This window comes from Pyrus communis, chromosome 14 (assembly GCF_041283825.1).
Source record: "Pyrus communis isolate YQ-2024b chromosome 14, ASM4128382v1, whole genome shotgun sequence".
Taxonomy (NCBI): domain Eukaryota; kingdom Viridiplantae; phylum Streptophyta; class Magnoliopsida; order Rosales; family Rosaceae; genus Pyrus; species Pyrus communis.
Genome location: NC_142578.1, coordinates 23,333,961 through 23,353,087, shown reverse-complemented (window position 1 = coordinate 23,353,087; position 19,127 = coordinate 23,333,961). Strand labels below are relative to the sequence as shown.

Sequence of the window (19,127 nt, the reverse complement as noted above, 5' to 3'; positions counted from 1 at the left end):
TTCCCCTGAGATTAAAACTAAACTGTACCCTCTATTGATAACGGCCTATAATGCCCATCTTTGGCACCAATGCTTCTTGCAGGCAACAACAGTTGACCCGTGGGATTAAAACTAAACCTACCCCTACAAATGCCCTACCCCCGACACTTATGGTTCATACAGCAAACCATGGCTGACACGTGGGGTTAAAACTAAATACTACCCCTTTATAAATGTCCTACCCCTGACAATTGGTTTGTATGGGCAACAATGGTTGACCCGTGAGATTCAAGCTAAACCTTACCCCATATTGATAACGGCTTATATATGCTCCACCCCTGGCACCAATGCAACAATGGTTGACCCGTGTGCTCGGGCCTGCCACGTTTTGCGTGCCAATTCCTTTCGTTCGCAGAGCTTGCCTTGTTTTGCATACTAGAAGCTTGTCTTGTTTTTTGCGCCTCTTTTTTGTGCGTCAAGCCCTCCTCGTCTTTCGGGATGAACTTTTCGTGCGCCGATACAACCTTGTTTTGCATGCTCGGAAGGCTATCTCATTTTGTGTGAGTAGAGTCTGCCTTGATTTGCTTAAGTAGAGTGCGCCTTTTTTTGCGAGCTACTTTTTTCGCCCGCCTCATTTTGCTTGCACGAAGCCCGCATCATTTTATGTGTGCTCGACTTCGCCTTGTTCTGTGTGTGCAAAGTTTGGCTCGTTTTGCATGCGTTGAGCCAAACTCTTTTCGCATCTTTTTGCACCCACTATGCAGGACTTTAGAGAAATATTTTGCGTGAGAGTTAAGAAAAATGTTGCTAGACCTTTGGATGTGATATTTATTAGGTCCCGAAACTATTTTTATTGATTTTTTAAGTTGAAAAATAGAAAAAATAAAATAAACTAGCAGTGGGTCCCCCAAAGAGATTTGTAGGTGTCGAAAATGTTGGAAATGTCGTAAATTAATTTTATCAAACATGTGGTACGACTAGAATTGTCACATCCCGGCCCGAGCCCCCACCACATCCCAGGCTCGACTCCATAGTAGCACGATATTGTCCGCTTTGGGCCCTGACCACGCCCTCACGGTTTTGTTTCTGGGAACTCACGCAAGTAGAACTTCCTTGTGGGTCACCCATCCTGGGAATGCTCTTGTGCGTGAGTTCCCAGAAACAAAACCGTGATGACGTGGTTGGGGCCCAAAGTGGACAATATCGTGCTACGGTAGAGTCGAGCCTAGGATGTAGTGGGGGCTCGGGCCGGGATGTGACAAGAATGACTCAAATTTTGGGTTATATTTAATCTTTTAAAATCCTCAAAATTCATTGGAAAACATAGGTTATAACTCATACTCATTGTGAAAAAATTTGAAATTTGTAGCTTTATGAAATATTTTGAGTATGAGTTAACGAAAATGTTGCAAGACCTTTGGATGTGATCCTACTCTTTATTAGGTCTCGAAACTATTTTTTATTGATTTTTAAAGTTGAAAAAAATAGAAAAATAATATAAACTAATAGCAAGGCCCCCAAAGAGATTTGTAGATGTCAAAAATCTTTGGAATGTCCTAAATTAATTTTAAAAAACATGTGTTGAGACTAGAATGATTCAAATTTTGTCTTATAATAAATCTTGTAAAAGTTCTCAAAATCGATTGGTAAACGTAGGTTATAACTCACAATTTCTGTGAAAAAAAATTGGAATTTTAGTTTTATGAAATTTTCTGCGTGGTATTTAACGAAAATGCTGCAAAACATTTGGATGTGATTCTATCCCTTTTTAGGTCTCGAAACTACTTTTCATTGACTATTAAAGTTGAAAAGAGAAAAAAAAAATAATGAAAGCTAATAGCAGACCCCCAAAGAGAATTGTAGGTGTCTGAAATTTTGGGAATGTCCTAAATTAATTTTAGGAAACATGTGGTTCGAGTAGAATGACTCTAACTTTGGTTTATAACAAATGTTGTAAAAGTTGTCAAAATCAATTGGAAAATTGTGGGCAACTCACTGTTTTTGTGAAAAAATTGAAACTTTTAGCTTTAGGAAATATTTTGTGTCAGAGTTAAGGAAAATATTACATGAATTTTGGACGTGATCCAACCATTTATTAGTGTCACATCCCGATCCGGACGGGCTCACTTCCCGGACCCGACTCCATCGTAACACAATATTGTTCGCTTTGGGCCCCTAGCACACCCTCACGGTTTTGTTTCTGGGAACTCACACGAGAATTTCCCGATGGGTCACCCATCCTAGGAATGCTCTCGCGCTACTCGCTTAACTTCGGAGTTCCTACGGAACCCGAAGCCGGTGAACTCCCAAAAGCTCTCGTGCTAGGTAGGGATGAGAATATACATATAAGGATCACTCCCCTGGGCGATGTGGGATGTCATAATTAGGGCCCGGAACTATTTTTTATTAATTTTTAAAGTTGAAAATAAAAAAATATCTTCAAATTTAGGTTTTAAATCATTAATTTTAAGTGTTTAAATATGAATTATAATAGATTTTGCACGAAAAAAAATATATTTTGAAGAACATGAATATGATAGTTTGTTGTTATGGTAAGAGAAATAAAAGAAAAATTAACAAAAAAATAAAAGTAAAAGAAAAAAATTGAAAAGAGATTATCGGTATGGAGCTAGCGACTGTATCGCTATTGAGTTGCTATCATATGAACGACTATCATAAGGAAAATCGGTATAAAAGGACCGATCGTATCATTTTCTTTTTTTTTTCTTTCTCTTTTTTCTTTTTCCATTGAACTTTTTTTTTCCTATGTTACTTTATTTAGATTCAAACACCGTTAGATTTAGATTTACATCCTTGTTTTCAAATGTTTTGACATGGATTATAAGAAAAGCTTCATCGCAAATATATTTTGTAGAACATGAAGATGATAGTTTAGTGTTGTGGTATAAGAAAAATGAAATTTAACAAAACAAAATATAAAAAAATATATATAAAAAAAATTAATGGTTTAGGCGCAAGGAGACACAGTCCAAACTCACGCCCAAGCCCAAACTCATGCCCTTGGGAAGGCCGAAGGCGCCATAGAAGCAGTGGTCGCCTATGAGGTTTAGGCTTTAAGGGCGTGTGAATAGTAACACCCTGAGTTCAAGAGTTTAAGGGCGTGTGAATAATAACACCCTAAGTTCAGCGCATTTCAGCATTCAGTCCAATCTTTTTTTAAGAAGGGGTTACCATATTAAAAGATACGACTTTAGTGTGAATTCTATCATGGTTGATAGTGGCTTACAAATGTCCCACCCCCAACAACAATGTTTCATTTGGCCAACCATGGTTGACTACTGAGATTAAAACTAAAACCTACCCTCTATTGATAACAACCTATAAATGCCTATCCCGAAACCAATGCTTCGTGTGAGCAATAACGATCAACTCGTGGGATTAAAACTAAACATACCCCCTACAAATGCCCTACCTATGGCACCTATGATTCGTACAACAAACCATGGCTGACATGTGGGATTAAAACTAAACCCTACCCCCTATAAATGCTCTACCCCCCACATAATTGGTTTGTACGGGCAACAATGGTTGACCCGTGAGATTAAAACTAAACCCTACCCCATATTGGTAACAGCTTATGTATGCTCGACCTCCCAACACCAAAGCTTTGTGTGGGCAACAATGGTTGACCTGTGCGCCCAAGCTTGCATCGTTTTACGTGCATTGGTCTATCTAGTTTAGTTTGTGTTGGCTTGCCTCTTTTTGAGTGTTAGAAGCCTGTCTCGTTTTTCGTGCATCGAGCCCACCTCATCCTTTTGGCCAAAATTTTTATGCGTCGACTCTGCCCGTTTCGCGTGCGCAGAAGCCTGCCTCGATTTGTTCACATGAAGTAGGCCTCGTTTTGCGAGCTGCATTTTTTGTGCTTCAAGACCACCTCGTTTAGCGTGACTTATAGAGGGTACAGTCGCTAGCGTGACAGCAACACCCTTCTACGCGGATCGGTACCGAAGTACCGATCCTATCCTTCTCTATTTTTTTTTATAGTTTTTTCTCCTTTTTTCTTTTTCCATTGAATTTTTTTTCTTCCTAAGTTACTTTATTTATATTCAAATTCCTTTAGATTTAGATTTATATCCTTGTTTTCGAATTTTTGACATGGATTATAAGAAAATTTTCACCAAAAATATATTTTGTAGAACCTGAAGATGATAGTTTAGTGTTGTGTCAAACTCACACCCAAGCCCAAACTCATGCGCGTTTCGACTACTCTGATTTTTACTGGGATTTGATGTTGGCTGCATTGGGTTTGTAGTCGATACCTGTGAACTTTTCTTTTACTGAATGTTTTTCATCAAGATTGCATCAACGGGTCAGTCCCCGAACTTCTGCAGCAATTCAGAGATAAGTGAGATGCAGAGTCCGCTGTTCATGGGTGAAATAGTTACATCAGTTAGCAAGATTTGTCACTAGTTGTCATAAGTTGCTATGCGAGACCGACGCTCTCCATAACTATGTCTAGGAGGTTTCTGATAAAAAAGCACTGGAAGACGAGAATCCAGCATTTCCTTCAAAATTTTCATAACTTTATTCTCTCAACAAAAGCCAACTAAGAAATGACTGCGATGATATTCGACATATTAAGCGTTAACTGTAATGGCGAAAACATTTAAAACTACAAGCAGCTACTACCAGAAACTGAAACAAGGTTTGCTCCTACTGTGGCACTTCGTCTTTCACAGTTCAACACGACAATTTGATCCAAATGCAAGGACAGGGGAGCAGTCTCAAAACTTTCTTTTAGAATGTGGAAGCACGGGAAGGAAGCTTTGCTCATGAAGCCACACCATTTTGTTCACGATCACGACTTCTGCCTTTGCGGCCCCAAATTGGAGTTGTCTCAATAAGCTGGTGAGGAACAAGCTTTCTTTCGCGCTTAGTCATCTTAATGAAATTCTTAACCTTCAGTTTGGCTATCTCCGCCTCCTCGTCAGGGGTAATCTCCCTTACTACGACCGTAAGGCGGCATTCTGGCCTCACTTTAACTCCACATTTGCCTTTAGCATGGTAGGACAGTCTCTTTTTGAAGAATCCCTTTCCAACAAAAGCCTCAGCTACAGAGAAAATGCGGAATAAAGAAGGTTAAAACTGAAAAACTAAAAAAAAAAAAAATATAGGAAAAGCTAAACTTTATTTGCAGTATTTACCAACAAGGAGACGGTCTGGATCTAACCCATGATTATGAGTTGTATTTGCTCGGGCTGAATGAATGACCTGCAAATAGCAGTTTCTTCATTAACGTTGACATTCTGGAGTACATTTTTTTCATTTGAGCAAGAAATGAGCATAGTGAAAGCGTTACATGTGAAAACCCAGCCTTTATACTGATACTGAATGATGATAACTAACTCCAGAAGTATTCTTAATAATAAAAAACATGGTAAAGTTCTTGATGCGTTCACGCCTGCCTTCTCACAATCATAATAATAAAAATAATAAAAAGAAAATCACCTTAAATGCTAATTCTATCCAGTTCTGCTCTCCTGACTTTCACACATGTTTTTTACATAGCATAGTGTGTGTGTGTGTGTGTAATATATATATATCGTGAATCTATTCTACTTAAAATGGTTTCTATATATCGTGAATCTATTCTACTTAAAATGGATTCGAGCTCAACTAGGTGAAGAGTTGCTGTATCACCTGATACACAGTTTTTGAAGCTCGCTTTACTGTCACTTGCAACTGCAACAATGCATCTTCAACACGCATACCGCGTACCAGTGCAGCAACCAAGTTTACCTTTTTAGGACTCTGAGAGTGACAAATGCGTGAGTTAAAATTAATAAACGTAAGTCACTGATAAGGGGGAGAACTTGAAAATAGCATTAAACATACAAATTTTAGAGCAATCATTTATACGACCAGAGATCATTCACTTTAAATGTCTAAACTGCAAGAAGATGAACTATTCAAGATACAGTTCCAATAGCAGGGACTATTAGCATCCAAGTTGAAGCGCACACACACAATTGGCAAAAGGAATGGTACAGAAGAATTCGTTCAACCCCCAACAAGCATAATGTTTTCCTTTCTGAGAACTTGTTTAAAGTGACCAACGCCCTACCACGTCTTCTTTGACTCCTCCATTAGTCATCCATTCGAATGTCAATTTGGTCGTGACGTGCACGTGAATGCTCTAACATTAATTTGATTACTGAGCAGCAACGGAACATCATAATCACAACATAAGCAAATAAACCACATGGCAGAAAATGTGCTTCATGGCTCAATGCTTCAAAAACCAAATCCAATAAAAGCATATAATCCATTGCAAAGCCTTATAGCAATGCAACAACAGCGCAATGTCATTACCTGTTTGATGCCCTTTAAGATAGCTTGAACTTTATCAGGTTTAGTGAGCGATTTCTGCTTGTGCTCTTCGTTTGTCGCAGTATTTGATGCCAAAACAGGAGTCAATGGAGATGGAAGAGGCGCTTCCTCAGCTCTCAACTTTCTCGAACTCGAAATTCCCTGTAAAAACAAAACCCGCACAAATATTGACAATGCAGAGATAAACACAACACTGTTAGAAATGAAAACACACACACACACACACACACACACACACACATATATATATATATATATATTTGAGAATTACCAAGTGCTGAAAATATTGATGAAGGGGTCTTGAAATGGTTGGAGAAGATGGCTTGCAAAGAGTTTGGAAATAAGGCAAGAGACCTGCAACATTAAGGTTCTGATTATTTAACACTTTCCCAAAACACCAAGTGAGAAAATTGGACAATTCGAATAGATACTGACCCTCCAAGCGAGAAGAGGAAGAAGAAGAAGAGAAATTGGCTGAAGGGTTGTAACTACATTCAACCCTTTTGCCGATTTTCCGGATTGCTGATTGCAGATGCCTCTGCCAAGCCGCCATGGCTGCCACAGAGAATTGCTTTCCACCTGCAACAATGGAGGAAAATACAGATATTTGCTATTGGATTTGGGCGCTTGGGGGAGAATCGGAGGTTGGGAAATCTGAAAGTTGAGTTCTTTGTGCGCTTCCACCTACCTCAGCCTCGTTTCAACCGCAACGGACACCGCCAAGTCTCAAAGCGTGAAGAGTCTCAAAGCTCAGTTGCCGCCGCAAACCTAAATAATAGAGTAATAGACCCATTTTTCACTGTAATTTTACGGATAAAAAATTAATTAACCTTTTTGAGACCAAAGGATTTTATTTTATTTTATATTTTTTGCAAATATTTTGTTTTCACAATGCCATCTCTTAATGGAGGGGTAAAAGTTGGATTAAAATTATTGATTCCACCAATAAAATTTCTAACCCGAGTTCAAAATTTTCATAAAGATTAGAATGCATATTGAGACTTTAGAAAATTCGGAGATTTGAATGTTCCAAACTTATTTCGGAGAATTTTTTTAAGTGTGTCCGGATCCTTACATTATGTTTGGTTGCCCTTGAGTGCGTCTGGAACTACATATCCTATGGATTACACGGAGTGCATCTGGAATCTTACATCCTATCTTATGTATCATTTCTATCCAATTTCATGAGTGCAATTAGAATGCAGAACTATCCATCCTGTAGATTACATGGAATGAGTTGTGCTAGTCATATTATTTTATTACATATATGAAAAACATGATTAAATGTATGTATGCATCAGTAATGAAAAAACGGTTGAATGCCTATGTGGACTCAATCGAAATTTGTGAGTGATTTTTATATGTAGAGGATTTAAGAAATGTTTCCTAGATGAGATCAATTGACTTTTAAATCACATATGTCGTATTACTGTTACTTACACGAGCTTCATAACTTATTCAGGTTTAGCTTTGCCCAATGCATATTCTCATGGTGCACTCGAGAGTATGGTTTGTTTAACCTGTATTGTAATTTTGTTTCTGCTGAATATCTTATCAATATTATGTATGAGTCCCAATTGATTCTTTGTATTATTGTAATGCTACTTTTTGTGGCCACGTGCCGATCTTGAGCATATCTCAAAGTAGGGCATAACACAACCTATCCATGTGAGACACACTGTATTTTTAAACGAAAAGCTAACACAAGTTTAGATTTGTACCTCAATTGTTAAAGGGGCTCATCATGAAAATTTAATTGATAACTCTTCCACCACGAGGGTCTTATTGAAATTATGGTGTCACCACAAGGACCAAGAAAAGGTTTTAGCCTAGCAGTCGAATTCTCAGGCAAGTCATGCACTCGGGGCCAAACGATCTGTGGAGAGATACAACTGATTAGCCAAGCAATTCCAACAACAAAATACAATCTTTGCTTTGTCTTTTTACATACGAATACCAGCTGAATTATTTGTTAGACACACAAAATTTATACACTACATGATGTACATTTTAATCCATATACAATATTAGATTTATCTACTTGAAGTACATTTATACATTATTTCTGAGCAGGTCATGCGACGACAGCCCCTATTAGGATGTTATAAAGTTAAACTTTGATGGTTCTATCTTTCGGACAGAGCTACTACCGTCTTTGTGTTATGGAATTCTAAGGGTTGAGTTATTGGTGCTGGTGCTTTCAACCTAGACAAAGTAACTATTGCAGTGGTTGAGGCTATGGGTTTGAGGGAAGGATTAGGGTTTGCCAGACGTAAGGGATTTCAAAACATTATGGTAGAGGGAAATTCAAAGTTAATCGTCTGCGTGGTTCAAGAAAAATGGGATGTCCCTTGGAACCAAAATTCTATTATCGAGGATATTTGCGGGATTGCCTCAGAGTTCAATCGCATCAAATGGAACCATGTTTTCAGATAAGCAAATTTTGTGGTAGATGCGTTAGCTTATCTAGGTCTCACTCTTAATAATCTGCATTTCTGGGATCATTGTCTCCCCTTTATAGGGTTTAATGCCCTCAACTTTGATTACTTGGGCATCGGTTGTTATAGAGGTTTTTCCTTTTACTAAATTTCTTTTCTTGATTAAAAAAAAATCTCTAAGAAGTGTGTTAACTTTCTGTGTGCAAATATAATTAGTAATCAAATAAAAAGTTAGTTAATCTACGGTCTCTTCCGGATGTGCCTTTCTTTTTTGTGTGTGTGTTTTGCTTGTTCGTTGTAGATATATAAATTAACGTTTATTTTTTTTTAATAATACTTAGTTGACCTATTTTTCGCTTACATGAACGTAATAAAGGTGCCACGTTAATTTACAGATACAATATGACCAATGAATAAAAAAAATTCTAAGAACTAAATAAAATCTTAACATTGACATCAACATGGCGCCCTATGACCAAAGTTACCGAGTTCTCGTAAATGAATAGTTGTTAACTCGATAACTCAATAGACGGAAGGACAACTAGGGTAACAACTTGTAACTTTACAGATTCATTTTACCAATTTTAAAGGACGTTGACCAAACTGTTCTATGCTCTTAAAACCATTGGGTAATATATTTCTATTGAATTTGCCACAATATGAGTTCCGAGTTTAAACTCTCCCAAATATGATGAAAGTGTTTTGATTTGATTTTTTAGACTACTGATTAGAATGGGCCGGCAATTGCACAGGGGAAAGGGAAATTGTCATTAAGACCGTCTCTAATCTTTGAGGATAAAGTTTAAAAATTTAAGCTAGAAAATTTTAAGCCATAAGTCAGAAACTGTTTTTCTCCTCCAATTTTTGTGGCTTAAAATTTTACCCTATGATGATTAAATAATGATTTTAGCCTAACTTTTTGTTTTCAGTAACCTTTTTTAAAACAAAATTTATATAGATTATCTTATATATTTTTATGAACATTTTAGTCTAAAGATATTTAAATTCCAATAAGTAATTAAAAATCATACAAATACATAGGTATTTATAACGTTTTAAGTTAAAGTTGATTTAAATAATTGTCTTAAATTATTTAGACGTTAGATTTAATTTTAGGCCGTCAAATCTTTTTTTTTACCATTAGATTTGATCTCATTTTATCATAACCGTTAGATTATAAGTAAAAAAAACAAAATAAAAGTTTGAAATATGATAATTTGGTGGGTTCAAAATAATTTAAGCCAGACTTAAATCTTGAGGGGAATCTAGCCAATGGTCAAAGATGGTTTTTTTTTTTGGGGGGGCGGGGCGTGGGTGAGGAGGGGTGGTTTTAAAGCTTATATTATAAGTTTTATCATGTGGGTTGGAGTTAATCTTGAGGGGAATCTAGCCAATGGTCAAAGATGGTTTTTTTTTTTGTTGGGGGGGGGGGGGGTGGGCCGTGGGTGAGGAGGGGTGGTTTTAAAGCTTATATTATAAGTTTTATCATGTGGGTTGGAGTTGGTCTAAAGTGCTTACTACAAACAACCCTAAATCGAAACAATAATGAATGTTTGATTTTCCTTCCCATTTTTTACTTGTTTACTAACTTTTACGAAACGCAAACCGACCTGTTTCTTACCAAGATAAATCCAAATAAGACAGTAATAAGGAAACCAAATCCTAATCAATTACAAGTCTTCGTACCAACTCTTATATATACCCTCTCTGTGGTTCTCTAATATCTTCCTGTACGTCCTCTTCTACAGACTACAAGTACAAGCCTACCATCGCAAACTCAATATACTGACTCTATCTTTGCCAGAGATAAGTCAGACATCAGAAGTAGCACTCTTATTCTCACAAAGCAGAAACCTAAACCTAGAAAGATTGAAATCAAGAAAATAGAGAATTCAGGCTCCCTATATGTCACGTTTTCGAAGCGGAAAGTTGGACGTTTCAGGAAGGCCTCCGCGCTCAGTGCTCTGTATGGCGCTGAGGTAGCCGTCATTATCTTCTCGCCGCATGGCAAGACGTATGTCTTCGGCCACCCTTCGGTGGATTCTGTCCTCTCTCGCCTTGAAAGTACAAACACTCCCTTACATGGCCGCCAACAAAATGTGTCTATGCATGCAAGGGTCGAGAATGAGAACGACGTAAAAAGTAGTATAGTCGAGTTCAATTCAGTACAGTCTAGCACGATGTACCAAACGAGACTTGGAATAGTCACGGAGGAGATGGAAGTGGACGAGGTGAATGTTGACATGGGAGGTGGCAGGTTCTGGTGGGACCAGCCAATTCACAATATGAATTTGCAGAAATTGAAGCTGTTCAAGAGTTCATTGGAAGAGTTGAAAGACAAAGTTTGTGCACGTTATGATGATTTGTCAATGCGTGAACTAGCTTTGACGGATTATTTGGGTGTACATTGATTTTTCTTCGTACTTTGTATTTTAATGTCTCATGATTTTTCTGAGTTGTATTTCTTTTTTCATGGAAGAAAGTTTTTGAAGCATAGTTGGTTTATTAATTCGTTTTTGTAATGGTTATAAAATTTTGTTAGCTTTAAAATTTGCATGCATGAAATATAAATAATCAGAATGTTATGTTGGAAGTTAGAACATGATATAGATAATAACCATATACTATATACATATATTCTTTGGCCTATTGCAGTCAATCACGAATCCATTTGTTAAAAAGAATTTTTACAAGATTCAACAAAATAAACACTTCCTACACTTCCAACACCTATATTGTACTTTTGATGTTGTAGCACACCGCACACCGTCCTTACTATTACTTCCCTTTGATGAACACTATTGATCACAGATGATCTTCCTCACAAGCAAAGAATATGTGGAGGCATAAATTAACCACATTTAAAAGAGCATATCACATGGTTTATGAGATCTAAATATCGAAGTTACACTAGACAACATAAGAGCAAGCCCAACGTTGCTGGTTGCTCGGGGGGCAGGCGAGAGAAAAGGGGCTCGAGGCCCTATGGATCGGCTCCAGCGTTGGAAAGCCCGAGTGGAGGTGGAGGTCCGAGCTTCGGACCCGTGGAGAATTGCCAGCCCGAGAGCCCGAGTGGATGTGATGTCAGCCTGGCGTCAGGCCATTTTTAATTCTTTTTTTTCTGTCAAGCGCATGCACCCCACTCGCCCGTGGGGGCGCGTCGCTGACAAAATCAGAAAAAAAAAAAAAAAAAAAAAAAAGTGCTTTTTCCGTTACTGTTGGGAAGCCACGTGGCTTCCCACGGTCCGTTCGATCTCAACGGATCTTTAATTTGGACCGTTCGATCTCAACGGTAAAAAAAAAAAAGTCTTATTTAATATCCACCATTCGATCTGAGATCAACGGTGGATATTAATATGCTTTATAAATAAAAAAATAAAAGAAAAAATAGTTTTAAAATTAAGAAAAGTTACCGTTGTGACACGTGGCACAATCTGGAGTGTTGGAATTTGGAATGCAGTATATCGTTGAATGAGCCTTTTATTGTAACGTCCATCCCTTTGTAATGGCTCATGTTGCACAGGCTTATCGGTGGCGTCATGAGCACAATATATACGTGTTCTTGAATTGTTCATCTTGTCTGGCTCATATTCATCAACGGCTTCATAATCATACTTATCTTCCACAATCATGTTGTGAAGAATGATGCACGTCATCATGATGGATCGAAGCGACTCTACATCAAACAATCTGGCAGCACCCCTGACGATCGCCTAGCGAGCTTGGAGGATACCGAAACAACGCTCTACATCCTTCTTGCACCTTTCTTGACAGCTTGCAAAGTGTTTTTCCTTTGCACTTCGCGGACGTGGCATTATTTTGACAAATGTTGACCATCGCGGGTAAATGCCTTCAGCTAGGTAGTATGGCCCGTCGTACATATGTCCGTTGACCTCATACGTGATTTTTGGTGCCTTTCCTTGCAAGACATCGTTGAACAATGTGGATTGGGCAAGGACGTTGATGTCATTTTGAGCTCTCGGGGCCCCAAAAAGGCGTGCCAAATCCATGTATCAAAAGATGCCACCGCCTCCAGAATGATACTTTTTGCTCATTTTCTGTCCCCATAAGCGCCTTGCCATGCACTTGGACAGTTTTTCCACGTCCAGTGCATACAATCAATGCTTCCAATCATCCCAGGAAAGCCACACATCTCGGCCTCCTTCAACAGCCGTTCCAAGTCCATGTTTGTAGGTTTGCGGAGGTACTCAACGGTGTAGATAGATTCGATTGCTCCGCAAAACCTCATCAGGGACTCGAGAATGGTTGATTTCCCCATCCTCGTTATCTCATCCACTTGGTCTGCATCCGCTCCATATGCAAGCATCCGCAAGGCAACAGTAATTTTTTGCTCAGGCAGGAGACCCATAGCACCAAAAGCATCCTTCTTTTGCATAAAGTAAGAATCATGGTTGCAAACAGCAATCATAATTTTGTTGAACAAATGTCGTTCCATTCTAAAACGACGTTTAAAGTACGTATCAGAGAATGCACTATTAGGGACAAAATAATCATCCAAGAGTTCCATACCTCGTCGTTGCCTGCTTCTATCAAGGTTTCCGGAACGGCTGGGCCTGCAGATCTGAGCCACAACTTGGATGACTCGACGGGAATGTGAGGCTCTGCCCATTCTTACTTCGTCATTTCTCCTTCTACGCTCCTTTTCCTCTTCCCTCTCATTTTTTTTCCCCTGGTGATTGAACATTGCTTCTGATTGGTTAAACAATTCTTCCTCTTCCTGATCGAGTTCCCACATCATCCTTGAGGAAGAAGAAGATATTGTAAGAAAGAAGCAGAAACTATGAATAATGATACAGATTTTTGTGAAAAAGGAAGCAGAAACTATGAATAATGATAGAGATCTTGAGAAAATTGGTGTGAGATTTGTGAGGATGGATGGTGGATTATATGGAAGATTCAGAAAAGGCTTAGGTTCTACATAATGCCACGTGGCATGCCATCATTCGTTAAAAACCTGATGGAAATCTATCCTCAATGATTGTAAACAAATTATGACACGTAGCGTGACGTGATTGGTTAATAATCTTATCAGCAATCCATCACTAATAATTGTATTTTCGGATAATAACACGTGGCATAACGAGTACGATTAAAAAATTTATCGGAAATTCATCCTCAATAATTGTCTTTTCGGATTTTATGACAAATGGCGCAACGACAACAATTAAAAAATCTTATCTGAAATTACAAATAAAATTATTTTGTATTATTTTATAAAAAAAAATATTAATATTTTATTGTCTATTGCCAGGGCTATTACTGTTCATTAGGGCAGTTACTGTTTATAAGGTGGATTGAATAGTGCATAGCCTAGGGGAAGGACTCCAACGCTGGAATTGCTCTAAGCAGACTAAGAGCTTAACCATAAAGGGCCAAGAAGACTCCATTCACAACCATTTGGCCCCACGGCACAAAGCATATGTCAAGTTCTCTATCAGACCACGACCCACAAGGAAACATCATTCGTTCTTGGAGGATTGGTCGTTAACCCCTCAACGGTTTGCCCATCAGACACACAAGCAAGCACGACAAGCGCGGGAGGCTCATTGGAGTCTTAAATAAGGTCAAACACTTTCCTACGCTGTTCCATGTCTAATACTAACTCTTACATGCACAAGCTTAGGATCAAGTCAACGACCTATGAATGCCTATTGCTAAGCATCTCGTAAGGAGACTGCTCCACCCCTCATCCTGCCAAGCCCTAGCCTAGCAGACAGGATACAAAGTTCTCCCACTTTAAATATATATCCAAGTCCTCCAAAGAAATTAATAATCGCGAATTCAGCTTAGAACTATTTACATATTTTCAGTTTCTCTCAAACACTTAAGGAATTAGGGCATCAGATGACTTTTGGCAAACACTAAGGAATTAGGCATAGATGACTTTTGGCAAACACTAAGGAATTAGGCATAGATGACTTTTGGCAAACACCACACCAGCGTTAGTTAATTGATTTTTTGGTGTTATATATTTTATACGTTTTTTTATTTAAATTTAAATTAGAAAATTCACATGCAAAAATTAAGCTTTGTTTTTGTTCATACAGAACATGCATGATCCCATTTGTCTGAGGTCGTAAAAGAGTAAGAATGGGATGAGCATTGACACACGCATCAAATATGAAAGTAATACTTTAAAAGTCCAACCATAGTGCATTATTTACCAAGTAATCATTTTGTTGTAAATCCAAATGCAAGTTCACTTTGCAATTACATGAATCTAAGATATTGGAAGAAACTAACACTATCAAGCGGATGGAGGAGTACAAAGCCACACTGGACTGGGAGGCAGCAGATTTTGGTGCGACCTACCAACCAGGCAATCGATTCAGAATATGAAGTTGCATGAGGCAAAACATGTTAGAAGTGCCTTAGAAATATAAGGAGTTCTTTAGAATAGTTGAAGTTTAAAGTTGGTATGCGTTTAGATGATTTCTCTAGGAGCGAATTGGATGTGAGGAATTACTTAGGTCTAAATTGAGATTAAATGTGATTAAATCATGTTTTTCACATAAACACACTGGATTAGTTTATTTTTCGTTAGAGAAGCATTCCCAATCCAAAAGATATTGAATCCTATTCAAAGCGTGATTAAGAGGTTTTGCTGGATTAGTTTATTTTTCGTTAGAGAAGCATTCCCAATCCAAAAGATATTGAATCCTATTCAAAGCGTGATTAAGAGGTTTTGCTATTGTTATGGTGTTATTATGTATATTCAATGCAAAATTTCGATTACAAACTAAAAGCCAACGACCGTATATTTACCTGTATAATGTAATTGTGTTGATAATGGATAAGTAACAATCATTTTCTACATTTTTAATACTTATTATTCTATTATGTTACATTTTTGAATACTTTTTATTATGTTACAATTTCTGATTGTATGTTTTTCCTTTTCATAGAAGCGAGTATTTACGTTATTACTTGATAGCTTCTAAAATTGCATGCGTGAAAATATAGAGATTAGAATTTTACTTGATTCATGACTTGGAATTTTGCTTGATTCATGACTTGAAGCAAAAGCAAGTATAATTGTATAGCAAGGAACTCTTTCTACAAATATTGCTAGCATTGTTCAATGTGTCCAACTTACGACTTATGAGATACAAAACTATACACTTGTAATGGTAATCGGAGGAAGAAAGATGGATCACTGTGGACGTAGCTTTCTCATCAACCACTTCTTTCGCAGAGCGGGGTGCAATGCTAAAAACATCCTGGCTCTCTTCTCATCCTCCAAAAGGTCAATGGCATCCAGTAGTAAATCATCGTCAATGTCTGGTATAGCCTTTAAGACATCAATAACTTTCTCTATGGATACAGATGCTTCTTTCTTCAGTTTCTTCTTCAACGGTAACTCTGCAACTGCCATATCTCCTAGAGCTTTGGCTGCAACTCCATCGGTTCTTTGTGGTTTCTTAGACTGTTGTAAGGTTTGTGTGACTTCATGACTGTGCCTTTCCTTTTGATCTGATAAATTCTTGACATCACTTGAACCCAATGCTTTTTTCTGAACATTTTGTTTGTCAACAATAGGTGTAGCATCTCCGTCAATTTTCTTAGCAACGGTTCCCTTGTCAAGAGCTCGATTGCAGCTTGATGGACCATTTTTCAAAAGCCTAGCCTCATTTCCGCATATGACACACAAATCGGAATAATATGGCATAGCTTTATTTCTGTACATGTGGAAACTGGGATGTGCCTGCATTTATAACAAAGTAAGGTACGAGCAATAGAATGTCTCCATTAAATTCCTAATCAAGAACAATTCAAATATACCTCTATATATTTGTTCCAAACCGGATCATCAGCTACTGCCTTTTGTTGTGTTTCATCCCAAGTAAAACCCTTTTGATCAAGCAGGGCGTTAACGCTACTGTAATGTTTCCTGAGGACATTGTACCGATTTTTCAATACAGCCCTACCATGGTGAAACCCAAATTTCTCATTAAAGCATGTGATCATGGTAATCCATGATTTCTTGTTGAAAGTGCAACCAACCTTATTCCCTTTGCACACTTCATCCAACATTAGTTCAACGAAAAATTGGTCCATAATCTGTGACCAGTCAATTTTTTTAGGATCAGCATCAGTGGGATCTTGAAATTCCATTCCTCTTGCTACAAAATTTGAGAAAATTACAGACCATATTTCAATGCATTTGCACATATTTATCAAACAGAAAATTAGCTTTGCCAAATTGACATCAATTAATAACGATTTCCCACACAATATGTACCTTCGTTCTCAAAGTCCACATCATAACATGAAAGACTGTATCTTCCATCAGCAACTGCATGGCCACATATTATGCACAGCTCGTTATAATGCGAAATGACTTTTGTTCTGTACGGTTGCATTTCAGGGTGGGCCTGCATAGAACATGTGCAACCTAATATAACTCTCGTGCGTGGACAACAAAGTTTAAAGATTAAACGGTGTACCTTGATATAATTATTCCACACATTATCATCAGCTGTTATCATCTGTTGCGTTTCATCCCATCTAAAGTTTCCCTGATCAACAAGACTCTTCATCTCGCTGTACTGCTTCCTCAATCTTTTGTATCGATTTTTCAGAATATCTGTATCATACTTAAACCCAAATTCATTATTAAAGAGTACAATCATATCTGCCCAAGCTTGTTTCCTAAATCCATGACCAGTTTTGTTCCCCTTGCTCACTTGTTCTAGCATAAGGTCAATGAAGAAACTGTCTTGTGATGGAGTCCAGTTAGCCCTTACATGGTCACTGGTGGTAGAAGAACCTGCATACATCTTTAACCTGCAACTTAAGAATTTTGTCAATAGAAAGGATAGCTCACGCTAGTCAAATTGCAATAACCATAGATGTAGTTGAGCCCAATACGCATATTGGCTAGATGAAGACCAGATTTGTAACCGTAGATAAATGTATGCAAAGTATTGTTCAGTTAAACATATCAAGCTGCATTTGCATTCCCTTTCTCTCTAAAATCAAGTAAAAACGACAAAGAAGTTGTACGCCATAGTTGAAGAAGCAAAAACAATTTTCTTCCCAATTGGGAAGAAAATGCAAACTACTTAACGAGTCGCATTTTCTTTCTCACACATTTCATCACCATCACCATGTTTACACCGTCCCGTTCTCTATTCCCCCCTCCATAGCTACAACCTTCACTATAACAGAACTGCTACGACTCCACAGCTGCCACCACCATCATCACTTTACCAACTTAGACCGCTTAGACTAATAATGTCACCGCTACCAGGATTGTATGTAATATGTATTGTCACCTATTAGATACTTGTAACATAGCTTCTTATCCTAATCTTCATGGATACACAATTTTCAATCTAGTTCATTCCACAACACCCGTGCTGCCCGGCACCACAACTAAATTTTCAAACTAGCTCTACCATTTCCTTATTACATTGCCCCCTTCCCCACCAAGACTTGCCTTAACATAACCTTGTTCACCATTTTCTTCTGACACTGCCCCTTTTCCTTCCAACTATTCTCATATATTTTAATCCTTTTTACATAATTCACTTTCAGTCTTACACCTCCAAGGGAAATAGTAAAAAAAATATCTTAGGCTGCTAAAATGTTCTAACTATGGCAATTTTAAACTTTAACTCCGTGGAATCCTGAAAGAAAAATGATTTCCGCAACTTCTTTTCTCCTTCTGCACACCACAGTTCATTTATGTCCCTCGATTCTCATTAAGTGTGTGCAGGGAAAGAAATGGGGTGTGCGGAGATCACTTCTCTTCCCGAAAAAACTTTAGCGTACCAAATGACACTATAATCCCACTGAAGTTACCAAAATTTTACTCTCTTTTTCACATTATTTTTGTATTGTATTCTTCACATAACCAAGCACCAAAACCAAAAAGCACAACTTTTTCTACTAATTCCTACAATCTCTCAACTGCCAAATGCAACAAGAAATTACAGATAATCGGATCAGTTGAAATTTCTCCGTTTCAATTTCAATGGGATCAAAATTCTGACTTCCAAAATGCGTAATTGCTTCAAAGCTATTCGATGGAAACCCTAATTCTCGGTTTGGTTGCTGAGAAAACGTTTCTGGACGATTTCTCCAAATATTCAGAGAAAATAAAATGCAAATATAAATTATCGATTCCATGACAATATTACATGAATAAATAATATAAATCAGAAATTCGATGAAACAAACAGCGGTGAAGAATAGGAATTGCGAAGTACCCGTTGTGACTGCCGTTTGAACCAACGAGCTGTGGCTGACAAATGGGGAATAAGGTTGTCCTGGGATAAGAGAGAGAATACCTCTGTTTGGCTTTGGATTTGTTTTCTTTGCATTAGTTTTTTA

At 37.8% G+C, this 19,127-nt stretch overlaps 3 protein-coding genes across 9 annotated transcripts; 1 reads left to right on the top strand and 2 right to left on the bottom strand.

Annotated features, from left to right (window-relative positions):
- Positions 1-4,501: 4,501 nt before the first annotated feature.
- LOC137713642 (uncharacterized) lies at positions 4,502-7,136 on the bottom strand. The gene is made up of 7 exons (XM_068452967.2): positions 7,019-7,136; positions 6,766-6,909; positions 6,602-6,684; positions 6,313-6,471; positions 5,641-5,751; positions 5,145-5,211; positions 4,502-5,051 (listed from the first exon to the last, which is right to left on the bottom strand). The coding sequence occupies exons 2-7, from the start codon at positions 6,881-6,883 to the stop codon at positions 4,771-4,773; spliced, it is 819 nt and encodes a 272-aa protein (XP_068309068.2). The 5' UTR covers positions 6,884-6,909; positions 7,019-7,136; the 3' UTR covers positions 4,502-4,770.
- Positions 6,882-11,179, top strand: LOC148691431 (MADS-box transcription factor 23-like). Its single transcript, XM_088684023.1, has 2 exons — positions 6,882-6,974; positions 10,517-11,179. The coding sequence occupies exons 1-2, from the start codon at positions 6,882-6,884 to the stop codon at positions 11,177-11,179; spliced, it is 756 nt and encodes a 251-aa protein (XP_088540149.1).
- Positions 11,180-15,803: 4,624 nt separating this feature from the next.
- On the bottom strand, positions 15,804-19,127 carry LOC137713595 (L10-interacting MYB domain-containing protein). 7 transcript variants are annotated; one of them, XM_068452916.2, is made up of 6 exons: positions 19,004-19,127; positions 17,477-17,576; positions 17,237-17,386; positions 17,032-17,164; positions 16,572-16,912; positions 15,804-16,494 (listed from the first exon to the last, which is right to left on the bottom strand). In XM_068452916.2, the coding sequence occupies exons 2-6, from the start codon at positions 17,567-17,569 to the stop codon at positions 15,943-15,945; spliced, it is 1,269 nt and encodes a 422-aa protein (XP_068309017.2). In that variant the 5' UTR covers positions 17,570-17,576; positions 19,004-19,127; the 3' UTR covers positions 15,804-15,942. The 7 variants fall into 7 exon arrangements, with proteins under 7 accessions (XP_068309017.2, XP_088540965.1, XP_068309016.2 ...); XM_088684839.1 differs by having other exon boundaries at positions 17,477-17,582; positions 19,004-19,114; XM_068452915.2 differs by having other exon boundaries at positions 17,237-17,576.

Coding starts and splice junctions, on each gene's coding strand:
- LOC137713595 (XM_068452915.2), bottom strand. CDS start 17,569: ATGTATGCAGGTTCTTCTACCACCAGTGACCATGTAAGGGCTAACTGG. Junction 17,165..17,236: donor TGTGGAATAATTATATCAAG/GTACACCGTTTA, acceptor TGTTCTATGCAG/GCCCACCCTGAAATGCAACC. Junction 16,913..17,031: donor TGTGGACTTTGAGAACGAAG/GTACATATTGTG, acceptor CAAATTTTGTAG/CAAGAGGAATGGAATTTCAA.
- LOC148691431 (XM_088684023.1), top strand. CDS start 6,882: ATGGCTGCCACAGAGAATTGCTTTCCACCTGCAACAATGGAGGAAAAT. Junction 6,975..10,516: donor CGCTTGGGGGAGAATCGGAG/GTTGGGAAATCT, acceptor CCTCTTCTACAG/ACTACAAGTACAAGCCTACC.
- LOC137713642 (XM_068452967.2), bottom strand. CDS start 6,883: ATGGCGGCTTGGCAGAGGCATCTGCAATCAGCAATCCGGAAAATCGGC. Junction 5,752..6,312: donor TCTTAAAGGGCATCAAACAG/GTAATGACATTG, acceptor TGTCACTCTCAG/AGTCCTAAAAAGGTAAACTT. Junction 5,052..5,144: donor TCCAGACCGTCTCCTTGTTG/GTAAATACTGCA, acceptor TTTTCTCTGTAG/CTGAGGCTTTTGTTGGAAAG.